Consider the following 18,052-nt stretch of genomic DNA (forward strand, 5'->3'; position numbering starts at 1 on the left):
ACCCCACAGGAGCAGGGCATGGTGGCTCATGCCTGTAATCCCAACACTTTGGGAGGTCAAGGTGGAAGGACTGCTGGAGCCCAGGAGTTCAAGACCAGCAACACAGTGAGACCCCATTTCAGTTTGTTGTTGTTGTTGTTATTTGAGACAGTCTCGCTTTATCACCCAGGATGGAGTGCAGTGGAGTAGTCTTGGTTCACTGCAACCACTGCCTCTGGGGTTCAAGCAATTCTCCTGCCTCAGCCTCCTGAGTAGCTGGGATTACAGGTACACACCACCATGCCTGGCTAATTTTTGTATTTTTAGTAGAGATGAGGTTTCACCATGTTGGCCAGGCTGGTCTCAAACTCCTGGCCTCAAATGATCCACCCACCCTAGCCTCCCAAAGTGCTGGGATTACAGGCGTGAGCCACCACGCCAGGCCCAGCACGACCTCATTTCTACAAAAAATAAAAATTAGCTAGGTGTGATGATACATGCCTGTAGCCCCAACTACTTAGGAGGCTGAGGTAGGAGGATTGCTTGAATCCAGGAGGTGGAGGTCAAGGCTGCAGTGAGCTGTGACTGCGCCACTGCACTCCAGCCTGGGCGACAGAGTAAGACCCTGTCTCAAACAAACAAACAAACAAACAAGTAACCAAACAAAACCTCATTTGCCCCACCCTCAAGTGCCTACATTCCTACCAATTTCTGAAATAATCTATTTAATTCTTTCCGAAGAATAAAAAACTAAAGAAAAGATTAAAGAACAACCATGAATCCTCTGAAAGGATTCTGTAGAAGTGTTCCAATGTACTTCCCACAATTTGGAGAGTTAACTTCAGAAACACAGAAAAAGTTGGAAGCTGTGTTGTGCTAAGGAACTTTTTTTTTTTTTTTGAGAAGGAGTCTTGCTCTACCACCCAGGATGGAGTGCAGTGGTGCAATCTCGCCTCACTGCAACCTCTGCCTCCTAAGTTCAAGCGATTCTCCTGCCTCAGCCTCCTGAGTAGCTGGGACTACAGGCACGTGCCACCACGCCTGGCTAATTTTTGTATTTTTGTAGAGATAGGGTCAGGCTGGTCTCAAACTCCTGACCTCAGATGATCCACCCACCTCGGCCTCCCAAAATGCTGGGATTACAGGTGTGAACCACCGTGCCCGGCCTTTTATTAGCATCTTTAGCTCGGCTTGACTAAGGAAACATCTTTGCACACATATGAGAGTGACTTCTCCACTCCCATCTTCCCTATATAATGGAGTACATTCCCTATATAATGGAGTCTTACCAGGGGAGTATCAAGCTGAGGGAGACATGTCCCAAAGCCTTCAGAAGAGGACAAGAATTTCTGAATGGGAATGAAAACAAGGACTAGATTTTGAGATTTCTAGAAGGTTTTATTTTCCCTGATTTTATTGTGCTATAATTTAGTAACAATCTTCTAATCTTCTATTAAGATACCAAATGGAAGGTTGATGTTTCAGAATGCATGTAAATACACTTATGTTGCTCTAGTAAACAAAACATTTTAAATTAACCCTAATAATCTGTACCTTTTCTTCAAAAAATCTGCTTTCCAGTCTTCTAAGAGTCTCCTGATGTATCCGCTCTGTGTTTCTTAAATTCTCCTTCAGCTAAAATTAAAGTAACAAACAAAAATGGTCAATAGAAAATGGGGTTCATTGGGCATATACTCAGAAATTATCAATAAGGAAACGTTTTCTGTTATACATTACCTCTTAATCCTGAACACACAGAAAAAAATCTGTGTTCCTGCCTCTGAGTACCAAATTTCCCTCAATCTTCTACAGATTGATGACATTAGTACAGTAGTCCCCCTTATGTGCAGTTTCACTTTTTGCAGTTTCAGATAACTGCAGTCAACGATGGTTCAAAAATATTAGGAGGCTGAGCACAGTGCCTCACACCTGTAATCCCAGCACTTTGGGAGGCTAAGGTGGGCAGATTGCTTGAAGAAGTTTGAGACCAGCCTGGGCAACATGGCTAAACCCTGTCTACAAAAAATACAAAAATTAGCTGAATGTGGTGGTGCACACCTATAGTTCCAGCTACTCCAGAACTGAGGCTGAGGTGGGAGAATCATTTGGGCCCAGGAGGCAGAGACTGCAGTGAGCCCAGATTGCTCCAACCTGGGCAACAGAGCGAGATTAATCTCAAAAAAAAAAAAAAAAAAAGATGTTTTGGAAGAGAGAGAGAGAGACAACATTAACAAGACTTTCAAAATTAGTATCAACATACAAGTTTATAAAAATATCTACTATCTCATGGTATGTGGAGATGGATTTTTCATCTACCATTAGACTCCCTCAAAAATCTATAAATTAATAAAGCTTTCAAAGGATAAGTAGGCAGCACAGATCACAAACCTTTAAAAGTTCATGTTCATTAAACCATAAATTCTACTAAGAAGTTATCCTAAAAACTAAAGATATAGGCCAGGTACAGTGGCTCACACCTGCAATCTCAGCACTTTGGGAGGCCGAGGCAGAGGATCACCCGAGGTCAGGAGTTCAAGACCAGTCTGACCAACATGGTGAAACCCCCGTCTCTACTAAATACAAAAAAAAATTAGCCAGGTGTGGTGCCACATGCCTGTAATCCCAGCTACCTGGGAGGCTGAGGCAGAAGAATTGCTTGAACCCGGGAGGCAGAAGTTGCAGTAAGCCAATTGTGCCATTGCACTCCAACCTGGGCAATAAAAGTGAAACTCTGTCTCAAAAAAACAAAAACAAAACTAAAGATATAGAAAAAGAGTTCATTCCTTAGATGATCCCCACAGTTTATAATAGTGAAAATGAGGAAAAAGTCCAAATGTCCAACAGCAAGCAACCAATCAATAAATTAAGATATATCTACCCCAATGGAATTCCATGCATCTATTGAAAAAATTTTGCAGAAAATGTTTAATGGCATTGAAAAACGTTCACAATATATAAAGTGAAAAATCAGGTTAACAATTTATATCATGACTTCACTTTTATAAAAATAACACATAGTTATTTTTAGATGTTTCTACAGCAGAGGAAAAAAGAAACTATACAATGGTTACATAGTGTAATTATAAGGGATAGAGTATTTTTATTTTCTAATTTTATCAGCCAAACTAAATTTGCTGTAATGAGTATTATCATTTTGTCAAAAGATTAAAACTATTTTTAAAATAATAACTGCAATCTAACAACATATGCAATATATGCTTCTTCTGTTAATCAGGTATATGGAAATCATTTTTTAATTTTTCATTTCTTTCTTTTTTTTTCTTTTTTTGGAGACAGGATCTGGCTCTGTTGCCCAGGCTGGAGTGCAGTGATTTTTTTTGTAGAGATGGTGTTTTGCCACGTGGCCTAGGCTGGTCTTGAACTCCTGGGCTCAAGTGTTCTTCCCACCTTAGCCTCTGAAAGTGCTGTTATTACAGGCATGAGCCACTGTGCCCAGCCAGAAATAATTTTTTTCTTTAAAACATATCTTGAATACCTTTTGAGAATCTCAATTTAATAGTTCTCTATGTAATTTGTATAATGAATTCTATATACACAGTATAATTAATTTTCTTCCCTAATGTTTACCTCCTAATTTAAAATTCATGGGCCCTCACACCCGCCACAATTCTGCTACATTTGGGATTCCACAGAACCACCTTATTTTTTCCCATAATCCAATATCTTTTGAATTTTAAGCCTTCCTCAACGGCCCACTTTGAAAGGTCTGAAATCTATTTCTCCACTAGGTGGCAACACTGTTCTTAAAAAAAAAATTACATCATGGCCTACTTGAATATGCACAACTAGTTCTTAATTCATTTTGATTCAGAATGTATACCTGTACATAGGCTATTTTAAGAGTTTGTGAAAAGTTAATTATGTTGATTCAATCTACAGCATTTTCATATAAAACATAACTTGTATTCCTTCCAGAAAAGTTGACATTCCTTCATTTATGTTTTTAACAAAAGATCCACTCAGCATTTAACGAAGATTGATTCAACATTACTGTGTATCTTGTATTTCAATGAATACAAAGGACAACACTATTGATGCCTTAAATGAGTGCAATCTATTAGGGGAGATAAGATAAATGATAAATAAATGTAATATCAAGACAATATCTTTAGGTACATAAAAAGACAAGATAAAAAAGACGGAATGGGGCTAAGTGGTATAAAACAGAAAATGCTATGGATACACACAGAAATGAAAATTATTACTTTTTTTTTTTTTGAAATGGAGTTTTGCTCTTGTTGCCCAGGCTGGAGTGCAATGGTGCGATCTCAGCTCACTGCAACCTCTGCCTCCCGGGTTCAAGCGATTCTCCTGCCTCATCCTCCTGAGTAGCTGGGATTACAGGCATGTGCCACACCAGGCCCAGCTAATTTTGTATTTTTAGTAGAGACAGGGTTTCTCCATGTTGGTCAGGCTAGTCTCGAACTCCAGACCTCAGGTGATCCACCTGCCTCAGCCTCCCGAAGTGCTGGGATTACAGGCATCAGCCACCACGCCTGGCCGAAAATCATTACTTTGAAACAGGACTCTAGGGGAAGGCTTCATGGAGAACATGAATTTGAGCTGAGACTTTGAAAGACAGGTGGCTGGGCATGGTGGCTCATGCCTATAAGCCTAGCACTTTGGGAGGCCCAGGCAGGCAGACTGTTTGAGCCCAGGAGTTTGAGACCAGCCTCGGCAAGAGCGAAACCCCATCTCAAAAAAAAAAGAAAAAAATCAGCCAGGTGTGGTGGTACCTGCCTGTAGTACTAGCTGCTGAGGAGCCTGAAATAAGAGGATCACTTGAGCCCAGGGAAGTAGAGGCTGAGGTGAGCCATGACTGCACCACTGCACTCTAACCTGGGTGACAGAGCAAGACTCTGTCTCAAGAAAAAAAAAGAAAAAAAAAAAAAAGAGGCCAGGTGTGGTGGCTCATGCCTGTAATCCCAGCACTTTGGGAGGCCGAGGCAGGCAGATAATGAGGTCAGGAGATCGAGACCATCCTGGCTAACCTGTACTAAAAAATATAAAAAGTTAGCCAGGTGTAGTGGCACGTGCCTGTAGTCCCAGCTACTCGGAAGGCTGAGGCAGGAGAATCACTTGAACCTGGGAGGCAGAGGTTGCAGTGAGCTGAGATCGCACCACTGCACTCCAGCCTAGGCAACAGAGTGAAACTCCGTCTCAAAAAAAAAAAAAAAAAAGAAAGATAATATTTTAATGGGCAAAGACCTACCAGGAATATATTCCAGATAAAAACAGTGTGAACAATGTAGCAAAGAGACAAGATTTCAGGGATTAATGAATATCTATTTTGGGTGAATTACAGGAATTATGGAGGTGGGTGGGTGATGTAGTAAAAGGAGATAATAATGTTCCCAGACAGGTACAGGGTCTTGACTTTAACATTAAGGTGTGTGGACAATATTCTGTTTACAGTGGAGAAACACTAAAGACAGCTCTTTTTTATTTTACTTTTTTATTTTTATTTGAGACAGAGTCTCACTCTGTTACCCAGGCTGGAGTGCAGTGGCGTGATCTTGGCTCACTGTAACCTCCGCCTCACAGGTTCAAGCAATTCTCCTGCCTCAGCCTCTGGAGAGCTGGGACTACAGGCACATGCCACCATGCCTAACTAATTTTTCTATTTTTTAGTAGAGACAGGGTTTCACCATGTTGGACAGGCTGGTCTCAAATCTCAGACGATCCACCTGCCTCGGCCTCTCAAAATGCTAGGATTACAGGTGTGAGCCACTGTGCCCCACCTAAAGACAACTCTTGAAAGGTATGATCAGAACTGTGATATTTTAGGCCAGGTGCAGTGGCTCATGCCCGTAACCCCAGCACTTTGGGAGGCCGAGGCAGGCGGATCACCTGAGGCCAGGAGTTCTTGACCAGCCTGGCCAACATGGAGAAACCTTGTCTCTACTAAAAATACAAAAAATTAGCTTAGCACGGTGACATACGCCTATAGTCCCTGTTACTTGGGAGGCTGAGCACCAAAATCGCTTGAACCCAGGAGGTGGAGGTTGCAGTGAGCCGAGATCGCGCCACTGCACTCTAGCGTGGGCGACACAGCAAGACTCCATCTCAAAAAAAAAAAAAAAAGAACTGTGATAATTTTAAAAGTATTTCTGTAGCTGCGTATACACTGGACTGTAGTGGTATGGTAGTTTTAAAATATGTCTACAAGTTATTTGACACTCTTCCCTTCAAATGATGGAACCTAATTCCCCACTGCTAGGAATGTGGGCCAGACTTAAGGATTCACTTTTAACTATTAATAATAAAATATGGTAGAAGTAATGCTATGTGACTTTGAAGTCTAGGTCATGAAAAAGATAGCTTCTGTCTAGATCTTGCTCAGATTATTTACTCTGGGTGAAGTCATCCACCAAGTCATGAGAACACTCAACCAGTTTATAAAAGGGCCCATATGCACTGAGCGTAGTGGCTTACGCCTGTAATCCAAGCACTTTGGGAGGCCGAGGTGGCCAGACCACTTGAGGTCAGGAGTTCCAGACCAGCCTTACCAACACGGTGAAACCCTGACTCTACTAAAAAAAAAAAAAAAAAAAAAAAAAAAAAAAAAAAAAAAATTAGCTGGGGGTGTTGGTGTACACCTGTAATCCCAGTTACTGGGGAGGCTGAGGCAGCGAGAATCGCTTGAACCCAGGAGGCGGAGGTTGCAGGGAGCTGAAATCGTGCCACTGCACTCCAGCCTGGGTGATGGAGTAAGACCCCGTGTCAAAAAAAAAAAAAAAAAAAGGCTCATAGGAGGAGAGGTCTCCCACTAATCACCAGCACCAACTTAACAGTCATTTGAGTGTGCCTCCTTGGAAGCAGAGCCTCAAGCTCCAATCAAGCCTTAAGACAGATGACTGTAACCTGTGCTATACTAAAGTATTTCCTCCAGAGAAATCAGCAAATGCTACAAATCAAGACCTTTTTTATTTTAACAGAGAGCTGCACACCACTGTTTATATAATTTTTACCATGTGACATGTTATTTTATGCACTTTACGTATATTAACTCATTTAATCCTATAACAATTCTATAAAATAGTAACTCTTATTTTACTTTATTTTTGAGACATGGTTTCATTCTGTCACCCAGGCTGGAGTGTAGTAGTGCAATCACAGCACACTGCAGCCTCAATCTCCTGGGTTCAAGTGATCCTCCCACCTCAGCCTCCCAAGTTGCTGGAACTACAGGCATGAGCTACCATGCCTGGCTAATTTAAAAAAATTTTTTGTAGAGGTGGGATTTCACTATGTTGCCTAGGCTAGTCTTGAACTCTTGGCCTCAAGAGATTCTCCTACCTTGGCCTCCAAACTGCTGGGATTACAGGCATAAGCCACCATGCCTGGCTGAGATACTAGCTCTTACTATCCCATTTTACAGATAAGAAAACCAAGGTATAGAAAAGTTAAGTAACTTGCCTATAGTTACAAAGCTGATTTCAGCTACTTGTTCTTGGCACTCACCTGTGCCACTTATTGAATTATCAATAATGTAATAAAACTATATTCCAAGCCAAGGAAAGTAAGAGAAAGAGCACAGCAAGGTAACATACATTTTCTGAAAGTACTCAGTGTTTCTCACCCCACTGATCCCTACCATAGAGCCTTCTAAATTTCTCTAAAACTATCATTCATCAGCCTAAACATTTTTATTTAGAAGTCTGCTACTTTTCCCCTGAGGTTTTGTAAGAACTTGTAGTTTGTTTCTTACTGAAGTCAATCCAAAGGGTTACCTGCTGATAAACAGAGGAGGATGTGTTGGCTGAGATTTGGTGGGTTCCCAAAGAAATCGGTGCTTAGAAAAAGAGAAGTCTAAAGTCAAGACCTTTGGCATCCAGTCTGTCTTCTCCTTTTTCTCTCAAATAATTTCTAAAATGTCAAAGAGAATTCTTTGCTGTCTCACAGGAGTAAATGTTTGTGAAGCCTTCTGTAGGCATTAAATAGTTAATTCTAATTTCCTTTTTGTATAAAAGGAATGAAACTTACATCATCTAACTCTCTCTCCACTTGGATTTTTCTCCTCTGGAATTGTCTTACTGCTTTCAGCTCTGTGTGAATCATGCCAATTTCTTTGGCTTTTTGATGGAACTGTCCCTCTAGTTCATTGATTTGCCTGGTATACTTTTGTTCCTGTATTCAAAAAAGAGGTAAACGAGTTAGGAAAAAGAACAGAAGTCCCACAGAGTCATGTTTCATTTGAAGCCTTAAGCCATTTGCATATCTTCTTTGAAGAAATACCCCCTTTTATTTTTTTTCTATTTGTATTTTATTATTATTATTATTTTTAGATGGAGTCTGACTCTGTCACCCAGCCTGGAGTGTAGTGGCGTGATCTCAGCTCACTGCAACCTCTGCCCTCCTAGATTCAAGCAATTCTCCCTGCCTCAGCCTCCCGAGTAGCTGGGATTACAGGTGCCTGCCACGATGCCCAGCTAATTTTTGTATTTTTTAGTAGAGATGGGGTTTCACAATGTTGGTCAGGCTGGTCTTGAACTCCTGACCTCAGGTGATCCACCCGCCTTGGCCTCCCAAAGTACTGAGATTACAGGCGTGAGCCACCATGCCCAGCCCCCCTTTTATTTTTGCATAAAGTTTTCATTTCTGTAAAAAGATACCATTTGTGTGAATAAGAAAAAGTTTTGGAAAAGTTTCTATATAAGCTGATTGTATAGAAAGGAAAAAATGCAGATGTTTATTAAAAAGGGATATGAGAAGACTAAACACATCTTTTATCTCTAATATAAATAACATCCCAAACTAGTTAAAATTAATTAGCTAGGAGTCAAAGGGAGAGTGGTAAATATCCCTAATAAATAAAGAGGAAGGGAGGGCCGGGCGCCGTGGCTCAAGCCTCTAATCCCAGCACTTTGGGAGGCCGAGGCGGGCGGATCACGAGGTCAGGAGATCAAGACCATCCTGGCTAACACGGTGAAACCCCGTCTCTACTAAAAATACAAAAATTAGCCGGGCGAGGTGGTGGGCGCCTGTAGTCCCAGCTACTCGGGAGGCTGAGGCAGGAGAATGGCGTGAACCCGGGAGGCGGAGCTTGCAGTGAGCTGAGATCCGGCCACTGCACTCCAGCCTGGGCCACAGAGCGAGACTCCGTCTCAAAAATAAAAAAATAAAAATAAAGAGGAAGGGAAGAGGAAGAAGGAGGATGAGGAAGAAGGAGGATGAGGAAGAAGGAAGAGGGAGAAAAGGGGAAAGAGACATAAAAGAAGAGAGGAAGAGAAGGAGAAACAGGAGGAGGAAAGGGAAGAGAAAGTAAGAGAACAGAGAAAAATAAGTGGGGAAGAAGGAAAGGCCAATTAACAACAAATGAACAAAAGGTACTAAAAGAAATGCAAATTGCCTTCCAAACTACCTCCGAATAAGAGAAACGCAAATTGGGCTGGGTGCAGTGGCTCACGCCTATAATCCCAGCACTTTGGGAGGCTGAGACAGGTGGATCACGAGGTCAGGAATTCGAGACCAGCCTGGCAAACATTGTGAAACCCCACCTCTATTAAAAATACAAAAATTAGCCAGGTGTGGTGGCAAGTGCCTATAATCCCAGCTACTCAGGAGCTGAGGCAGGAGAATCAATTGAACCTGGGAGATGGAGGTTGCAGCTAGGAGGTGGAGGTTGCAGTGAGCTGAGATTGCGCCATTGCACTCCAGCCTGGGTGACAGAGCAAGACTCCATCTCAAAAAAAGAAAAAAAAAAAAAGAGAGAGAAACATAAATTGAAATGACACTGAAACACCATTTCTCACCTATCACATTGCAAAAATTAAGTTTGAAGCCAGGCACAGTAGCTCACACATGTAATTCCAGCACTTTGTGAGGTCAAGGCAGGTAGATCACTTCAGGTCAGGAGTTCAAGACCAGCCTGGCCAACATGGTGAAACCCTGTCTCTACTAAAAATACAAAAATTAGCCAGGTGTGATGGTGGGTGCCTGTAATCCCAGCCAGTGGGGAGGCTGAGGCAGGAGAATCGCTTAAACCCGGGAGGCGGAGGTTGCAGTGAGCTGAGATCGCGCCATTGCCCTCCAGCCTGGGAGACAAGAGTGAGACTGTCTCAAAAAAAAAAATCAACTTTGACAAAAGACTCTGTTGGTAAAGCTGTGAGGAAACAGGCAATCTCATGCATGGCTAATGGTATTACGGAACAGCACAGTATCTATAAAGGGAAATTTGGCAATATCTAGAACAATTATATACTTTTCTTTGGTCTAGCAATACCACTTACAGGAATCTATCCCAACGATATAATGGCCAAAATGTGAAAAGATATATGCATGAAGCTCTTTACTGGCACATTCATTGTAATAGAAAAAGATTGGAAACAATCCAACTATCCATCAAAAAGGGACTGCTATGAGCTGTATGTGTATACCCAAAAAATCCTAGGTTGAAGCCCTAATCCCCAATGTGATGGTATTTGGAGGTGTGACCTTTGGGAGGTAGTTAGGTTTAGATGAGATCATGAGGGTGGAGCCTCCATGATGGGACTGGTGAAGAAAGAGATGAAGAAACCAGAGCTTTCTCTCTGCCAAAAGTAAGGATCCAGCAGGAAGTGGCCACCTGTGAACCAGAAGAAGGGACTCCACCAAGAACTCAACCATGCTAGCACCCTGACCTTCTAGCCTCCAGAATGATGAGAAATAAATGTTTGTTGTTTGAGCACCTCAGTCTATGGTATTCTGTCATAACAGCCTGAACTAAGACAGGGATCATTTGAATAAACTATGATACATCCACACAATAATCATCACATAGCTATAAAAGGGAATGATGCCAGGCGTGGTGGCCTACACCTGTAATTCCAACACTTTGGGAGGCCAAGCTGGGATGATCGCTTGAGGCCAGGAGTTCAAGATCAGCCTGGGTAACACAGTGAGATCCCATCTCTACAAAAAATACAAAATTTAGCTAGGTGTAGTGGTACTCGCCTATAGTTCCAGCTACTCCGGAGGCTGGGGTGGGAGGACCCCTTGAGCCCAGTAGTTTGAGGTTACAGTGAGCTATGATTGTGCCACTGCACTCCAGCTTGGGCAACAGAGGGAGATCCTGTCTCAAAAAAAAAAGAAAAAAAGCCAAAAAAAAAAAGGGAATGTCTCTACATACTGCTACGGAGTGATCACCAAGGCATACTGTTAAATAAAAAAAGCAGGTGCAGGTCTATGTATATTGCATGCTACCTTTTATCTAAGAAAGATTTTATATATAATCTATATATATAATCTCCTTATATATAATCTCTCTCTCTATCTATATATATATGTTTATGACTTTTTTTTAGCTTTTCCGATAAGGAAACAATTTCTTTTTTTTTTTTTTTTTTTTTTTTTTTTTTTTGAGGCGGAGTCTCGCTCTGTCGCCCGGACTGGAGTGCAGTGGCCGGATCTCAGCTCACTGCAAGCTCCGCCTCCCGGGTTTACGCCATTCTCCATTCTCCTGCCTCAGCCTCCCGAGTAGCTGGGACTACAGGCGCCCGCCACCTCGCCCGGCTAGTTTTTGTATTTTTAGTAGAGACGGGGTTTCACTGTGTTAGCCAGGATGGTCTCGATCTCCTGACCTCGTGATCCGCCCGTCTCGGCCTCCCAAAGTGCTGGGATTACAGGCTTGAGCCACCGCGCCCGGCCAGGAAACAATTTCTTTAGCAACTTTTTTTTAAAGAGAGGATAAAACACAAAAGAAATAAAATGGTTTTCTACAGGGAGAAGGAGAAGATAGTGTGGAAAAGACATGGATAGGAGTTGGATTTCTCAGCACTTTGGGAGGCTGAGGCGGGCGGATCAAGAGGTCAGGAGATCGAGACCATCCTGGCTAACACAGTGAAACCCCATCTCTACTAAAAATACAAAAAATTAGCCAGGCATGGTGGCGGGCGCCTATAGTCCCCAGCTACTCGGGAGGCTGAGGCAGGAAAATGGAGTGAACCCGATAGGCGGCGCTTGCAGTGAGCAGAGATCGCGCCACTGCACTCCAGCCTGGGTGACATGAGACTCCATCTAAAAAAAAAGGAAAAAAAAAAAAGAAGTTGGATTTCTCAGCATATAACTTGTTTTACAGACTTTAGAACCATGTAAATATTTTACATAATTTTATAGGCAAAACTAATTTTTTAAAAAGCAACCTCTAAGTCAGGTGTGGTGGGATATGCCTGTAGTCTCAGCTACTCAGGAGGTTGAGGCAAGGAGAACTGCTTGAGGTCAGAAGTTGAAGACCAGCCTGGTCAATATAGAAAAACTCCCATCTCTAAAAAAATTAAATAAATACAGTAAAATGAAAAGAAAAAAAAAAAGCAACCTCTAAAAACCAAAAGCAAAATGTGTTGTTGAGTTGGTGGAATAACCTCATAGAAAAGAATTTCAAATGGTTCTTAAACCTTGCAATTTTATCATAGATCCTTATTGGTATACATCCTAAGGGAGAAAAATGCCCCCCAAAATCTTAAACTGTTTTCAGTAATTTATTTTTAGTGGTAATATTAGTATTCTGAGATTGATATATTGGGGTTTAAGCAACTAGGTAATTATATTGGTATCATTAAGAAGAAGGACTTTTGTCAAGGGATAAAGGAGACACAGATAAAGTTAAGTAAAAATTCTGTATTCTGGCCGGGCGCGGTGGCTCAAGCCTGTAATCCCAGCACTTTGGGAGGCCGAGACGGGTGGATCACGAGGTCAGGAGATCGAGACCATCCTGGCTAACACGGTGAAACCCCGTCTCTACTAAAAAAAAAATACAAAAAATTAGCCGGGCGATGTGGCGGGCGCCTGTAGTCCCAGCTACTCGGGAGGCTGAGGCGAGAGAATGGCATAAACCTGGGAGGCGGAGCTTGCAGTGAGCTGAGATCTGGCCACTGCACTCCAGCCTGGGCGACAGAGCGAGACTCCGTCTCAAAAAAAAAAAAAAAAAAAAAAAAATTCTGTATTCCTGCATCTAAACTGAAAGTACTAATATGGAGTTATGACCTCTTTTAATATTTAAAAAAACTTACATTTCCTAGCTCCATCCACTGAAAAGCACTAGAAACAATAACAAATTCAGTATCAGGAAGCAATCTGAATATCATATGTTTTTTACAATAGCTTTTTTTTTTTTTGAGATGAAGTCTCACTCTTCCCACCCAGGCTGGAGTACAGTGGTGCAATCTCAGCTCACTGCAACCTCCACCTCTGGGGTTCAAGCGATTCTCCTGTCTCAGCCTCCCAAGTAGCTGGGATTATAAGCGTGCACCACCATGCCTGGCTAATTTTTAAATTTTTAGTAGAGATAGGGTTTCATCATGTTGGCCAGGCTGATCTTGAACTCCTGACCTCAGGTGATCTGCCGCCTTGGCGTCCCAAAGTGTTGGGATTACAGGTATGAGTCATCATGCCCAGCCTTGTTTTTGAATTTCTATACAATCAAGCTTTAAGGTCATTAGGCTACCCAGAGAACTTACTCACTCACCGTCATTGGGTCTTAAATACCTAAGCTTGCCAGAAACCTGACCATCCAGTAAGTGGAGTATTAGTATACATAGATAACTCACCAATTTATCCTTCTCCTCTTGGGCTTTTTCCTTTGTTTCATTTAATTGCTGTTTCAGTTTTTCAATCTGTGGAAAATCAAAATACAAGGTCGGGAAGATAGAGAAACTGCTCTATGTCTATACCTTTATTAAGTGGACTAGTTTCAAACAATACTAAAACCAGTATGGCAAAAAAGGTGAGTGAGACGGAAAGAGAAGAAGAGGGGACAGGAAATTTCCCATACCTTCAACCTGCTATTGCCAGTTTCTAAAACCTGGCTATCATCAGAAGTACCTGGGCAACTTTTTTTTTGTTTTTGTGGTTAAAAATAAAAGCAACATTAAATTTACCATCTTAACCATTTTAAACATATAGCTCAGTAGTGTTAAGTATATTCATGTTGCTGTGCAACAAATCTCTAGAACTTTTCATCTTACAAAACTAAAACTATACCAAATAAATCCTAATTTCCCCTTACCTCTCCCCAGCACTTGGCAACCATCCTCTACTTTCTGTTTCTATAATTTTGACTACTTTGGATACTTCATGAGTAGAATCATACATTATTTGCCCTTTGGTGACTGGCTTATTTCATTAAGCATAATGTCCTTGAGGTTCATTCATGTCATACGATGTGACAGGATTTCCTTTAAGGCGCATAATATTGCACCACATGCATACACCTTTTCCTTATCCATTCACCCATCGATGGATAATTTGGGTTGCTTTCACCTCTTGGCTATTGTGAATAGTGCTGCAATGAATATGGGCATGCGAATATCTCTTCAAGATCCTGCTCTGGGCTGGGCGTGGTGGTTCATGCCTGTAATCCCAGCAATTTGGGAGGCTGAGGTGGGTGGATTGCTTGAGCTCAGAGTTTGAGACCAGCATGGGCAACATGGCAAAATCCCATCTCTACAAAGAAATATAAACATTAGCCAGGTGTGGTGGTGAGCACCTGTAATCCCAGCTAGAGCCTGGGGGGAGAAGGTTGCAGTGGGCCAAGATCACGCCACTGCACTCCACTCTGCGTGACAGAGTGAGATCCTGTCTCAACAACAACAGAATTCCTGCTTTGAATTGTTTTGGATATATTAAATATACCCAGAAGTGAGATTGGTATTTCTATTTTTAATCTTTTGAGGAACTTCCATACTGTTTTCCACAATGGCTACAACATTGTACAGTCCCACCACCAGTGCACAAGCGTTCTAACACCTCCACGTCCTTGCCAACACTTATTTTGTTTTTTTGGCAGTAGCCATTCTAATCGGTATGAGGTGATATCTTGTTGTCGTTTTTATTTACATTTCTCTTATCTGGGTAACTTTTTTTTTGAGATGGAATCTCTCTGTCACCCAGGCTACAGTGGAGTGGCACAATCTCAGCTCAATGCAACCTCTGTCTCCTAGGTTCAAGTGATTCTTTTGCCTCAGCCTCCCGAGTAGCTGGGACTACAGGTGCATGCCACCATACCTAGCTAATTTTTGTAGTTTTAATAGAGACAGGGTTTCATCATATGGCCAGGCTGGTCTTGAACTCCTGACCTTGTGATCTGCCTGCCTTGGCCTCCCAAAGTGCTAGGATTACAGGCGTGAGCCACTGTGCCCAGCCTTATCTGGATAACTTTTTTAGAAAAAAGTTTCTTTTGGCCGGGCGCGGTGGCTCAAGCCTGTAATCCCAGCACTTTGGGAGGCCGAGACGGGCGGATCACGAGGTCAGGAGATAGAGACCATCCTGGCTAACACAGTGAAACCCCGTCTCTACTAAAAAAATACAAAAAACTAGCCGGGCGTGGTGGCGGGCTCCTGTAGTCCCAGCTACTCGGGAGGCTGAGGCAGGAGAATGGCGTAAACCCGGGAGGCGGAGCTTGCAGTGAGCTGAGATCCGGCCACTGCACTCCAGCCTGGGCGACAGAGTGAGACTCTGTCTCAAAAAAAAAAAAGAAAAACTTTCTTTTTTTACTTTCTTTTCTTTTCTTTTCTTTTTTTTTTTTTTGAGACAGGAGTTCTACTCTTGTTGCCCAGGCTGGAGTGCAATGGCATGATCTCGGCTCACTGCAATCTCCACCTCCGGGGTTCAAGCAATTCTCCTGCCTCAGCCTCCCGAGTAGCTGGGATTACAAGCATGTGCCACCCCAGGCCTGGCTAATTTTGTATTTTTAGTAGAGACGAGGTTTCTCCATGTTGGTCAGGCTGGTCTCGAACTCCCGACCTCAGGTGATCCGCCCGCCTCAGCCTCCCACAGTGCTGGGATTACGGGCATGAGCCACTGTGTCTGACCCAAAATGTTTTTTTTTTTTTTGAGACGGAGTCTTGCTCTGTCGCCCAGGCTGGAGTGCAGTGACCGGATCTCAGCTCACTGCAAGCTCCGCCTCCCAGGTTCCCGCCATTCTCCTGCCTCAGCCTCCCGAGTAGCTGGGACTACAGGCGCCCACCACCTCGCCCGGCTAGATTTTTGTAATTTTTAGTAGAGATGGGGTTTCACCATGTTAGCCAGGATGGTCTCGATCTCCTGACCTCGTGATCCGCCCGTCTCGGCCTCCCAAAGTGCTGGGATTACAGGCTTGAGCCACCGCGCCCGGCCAAAAAGTTTTTTTTTTTTTAATAATATTTTTTTTTCTTGCTGTCGCCCAGGCTGGAGTGCAGTGGTGCAATTTCGGCTCACTGCAACCTCCGCCTCCTGGGTTCACGCCATTTTCCTGCCTCAGCCTCCTGAGTAGCTGGGACTATAGGTGCTCGCCACTATGCCCGGCTAATTTTTTGTATTCGTTAGTAGAGACGGGGTTTCACTGTGTTAGCCAGGATGGTCTCGATCTCCTGACCCCGTAATCCGCCCGCCTTGGCCTCCTAAAGTGCTGGGATTACAGGCATGAGCCACCGCGCCCGGCCTAAAAATAATTTTAAAAAATAGAGATGGAGTCAGCCGGGCGTGGCGGCTCAAGCTTGTAATCCCAGCACTTTGGGAGGCCGAGATAGGTGGATCACCTGAGGTCAGGCGTTCAAGACCAGCCTGGCCAACATGGTGAAACCCTGTTTCTACAAAAAATACAAAACTTAGTTGGGTGTGGTGGCCCACGCCTGTAATCCCAGCTACTCGGGAGGCTGAGGCAGGAGAATCGCTTGAACAGGGAGCGATTCTCGGGAGACAAGATCACGTCATTGCACTCCTGCCTGGGTGACAGAGCAAGACTCCGTCTCAAAAAAGAAAAAAAAAAAAAAAGAGATGGAGTCTTGCCATGTTGCTCAGGCTGGTCTCAAAGTCATGGGCTTAAGTGATCCTCCTGCCTTGGTCTCCCAAAGTGCTGGGATTATAGGCATGAGCCATAGTGCCTAGCCAAGACAAGTACAAAATATTACCATACTATTCACTCATATACATTAATTTTGCCACCTTTGTTTTCCCTCTCTCTGTCTGTGTGTGTGTGTGTGTGTGTGTGTGTGTGTGTATTTTTAGTGGTAAAGGGTAATGTCAATTTCAAGATGACCTTTTACCCCTAAAGACTTCATTATCTATTTCCTTATTTCTTTTTCTTTCTTTTTTTTTTGAAACAGAGTCTTGCTCTGTCACCCCGGCTGGAGTGCAGCAGCGCAATCTTGGCTCACTGCAACCTCTGCCTCCCAGGCTCACGTAATTTTCCTGCCTCAGCCTCCCAAGTAGCTGGGACTACAGGCATGCGCCACCACGCTTGGCTAATTTTTTGTATTTTTTGTAGAGATGGGGTTTCACCATGTTGGCCGGGCCGGTCTCGAACTTCTGACCTCAGGTGATCCACCAGCCTCAGCCTCCCAAAGTGCTGAGATTACAGGCGTGAGCCACCATGCCTGGCCATTCAGTATCTATTTTTGAAGAAAAAGGGCATTCCCTTTTAAAAGCACTATAAAATTATAAAGATGAGGAAGTTTAACATTAATATAGTATTATGTAATATATACTCTATATTTAAATTCTGCTATAATTATCCCAATAATGTCCTTTATTACAATTTTGTATTTTTCTTATCTAGGATACAACCCTTGATCATGCATCGCATTTAGCTGTCATGTGTCTTAGTCCCCTTTAATCTGGAACAGTTTCTCAGTCTTTGTTTTTAAATTGACCTTTTAAAAAGGATATTGGCCAGGGTTGGGCTTGGCTGATACTTCTTCATGAGTAGATTCAAGTTGTCCATTTTTGGTAGGCTATATATAGTACCAAGTGATGATGTATCCTTTTCAGTACATCACATCATTAGTGTGTACTGACTGATGCTAATTTTAACCAGTTGGTTAAAGTTGTGTCTGCCCACTTTCTCCACCTAAAAGTTATTATTTTTTCTTTTGCAATTATTAAGTAATTTGTGAGAAGATCTTTTGAGACTATGCAATTATCCTCCTCATTAAACTTTCACCCAGTAGGTTTTAGCATCCATTGATGATTCTTGACTGATTCAGTTATTACTATGATGCCAAAGGGTGATTTTTCTAACTCCATCTATCCTTGGAAATTTATTAATTGGCATTCTACCGCAAAAAAAAAAAAAAAAAGTCGGGTAAGGTGGCTCATG

The 18,052-nt window shown here is 42.7% G+C and overlaps 1 protein-coding gene across 12 annotated transcripts in view; it reads right to left on the minus strand.

The window, feature by feature from the left end:
- BBOF1 (basal body orientation factor 1) overlaps positions 1–18,052 on the minus strand; it is a 50,354-nt gene that overhangs the window by 23,831 nt on the left and 8,471 nt on the right. For 11 of the 12 annotated variants that reach the window (XM_033187466.1, XM_033187462.1, XM_033187460.1 and 8 more), the window contains 3 exons: positions 13,527–13,592; positions 7,987–8,130; positions 1,534–1,614 (listed from right to left, as the gene is read on the minus strand). In XM_033187466.1, coding sequence (XP_033043357.1) covers positions 1,534–1,614; positions 7,987–8,130; positions 13,527–13,592 — 291 coding nt within the window. The remainder of the gene's footprint in view (positions 1–1,533; positions 1,615–7,986; positions 8,131–13,526; positions 13,593–18,052) is intronic. The other variant, XM_033187465.1, reaches the window with a different exon arrangement.

This window comes from Trachypithecus francoisi, unplaced genomic scaffold (assembly GCF_009764315.1).
Source record: "Trachypithecus francoisi isolate TF-2019V2 unplaced genomic scaffold, Tfra_2.0 Lachesis_group3, whole genome shotgun sequence".
Lineage (NCBI taxonomy): Eukaryota > Metazoa > Chordata > Mammalia > Primates > Cercopithecidae > Trachypithecus > Trachypithecus francoisi.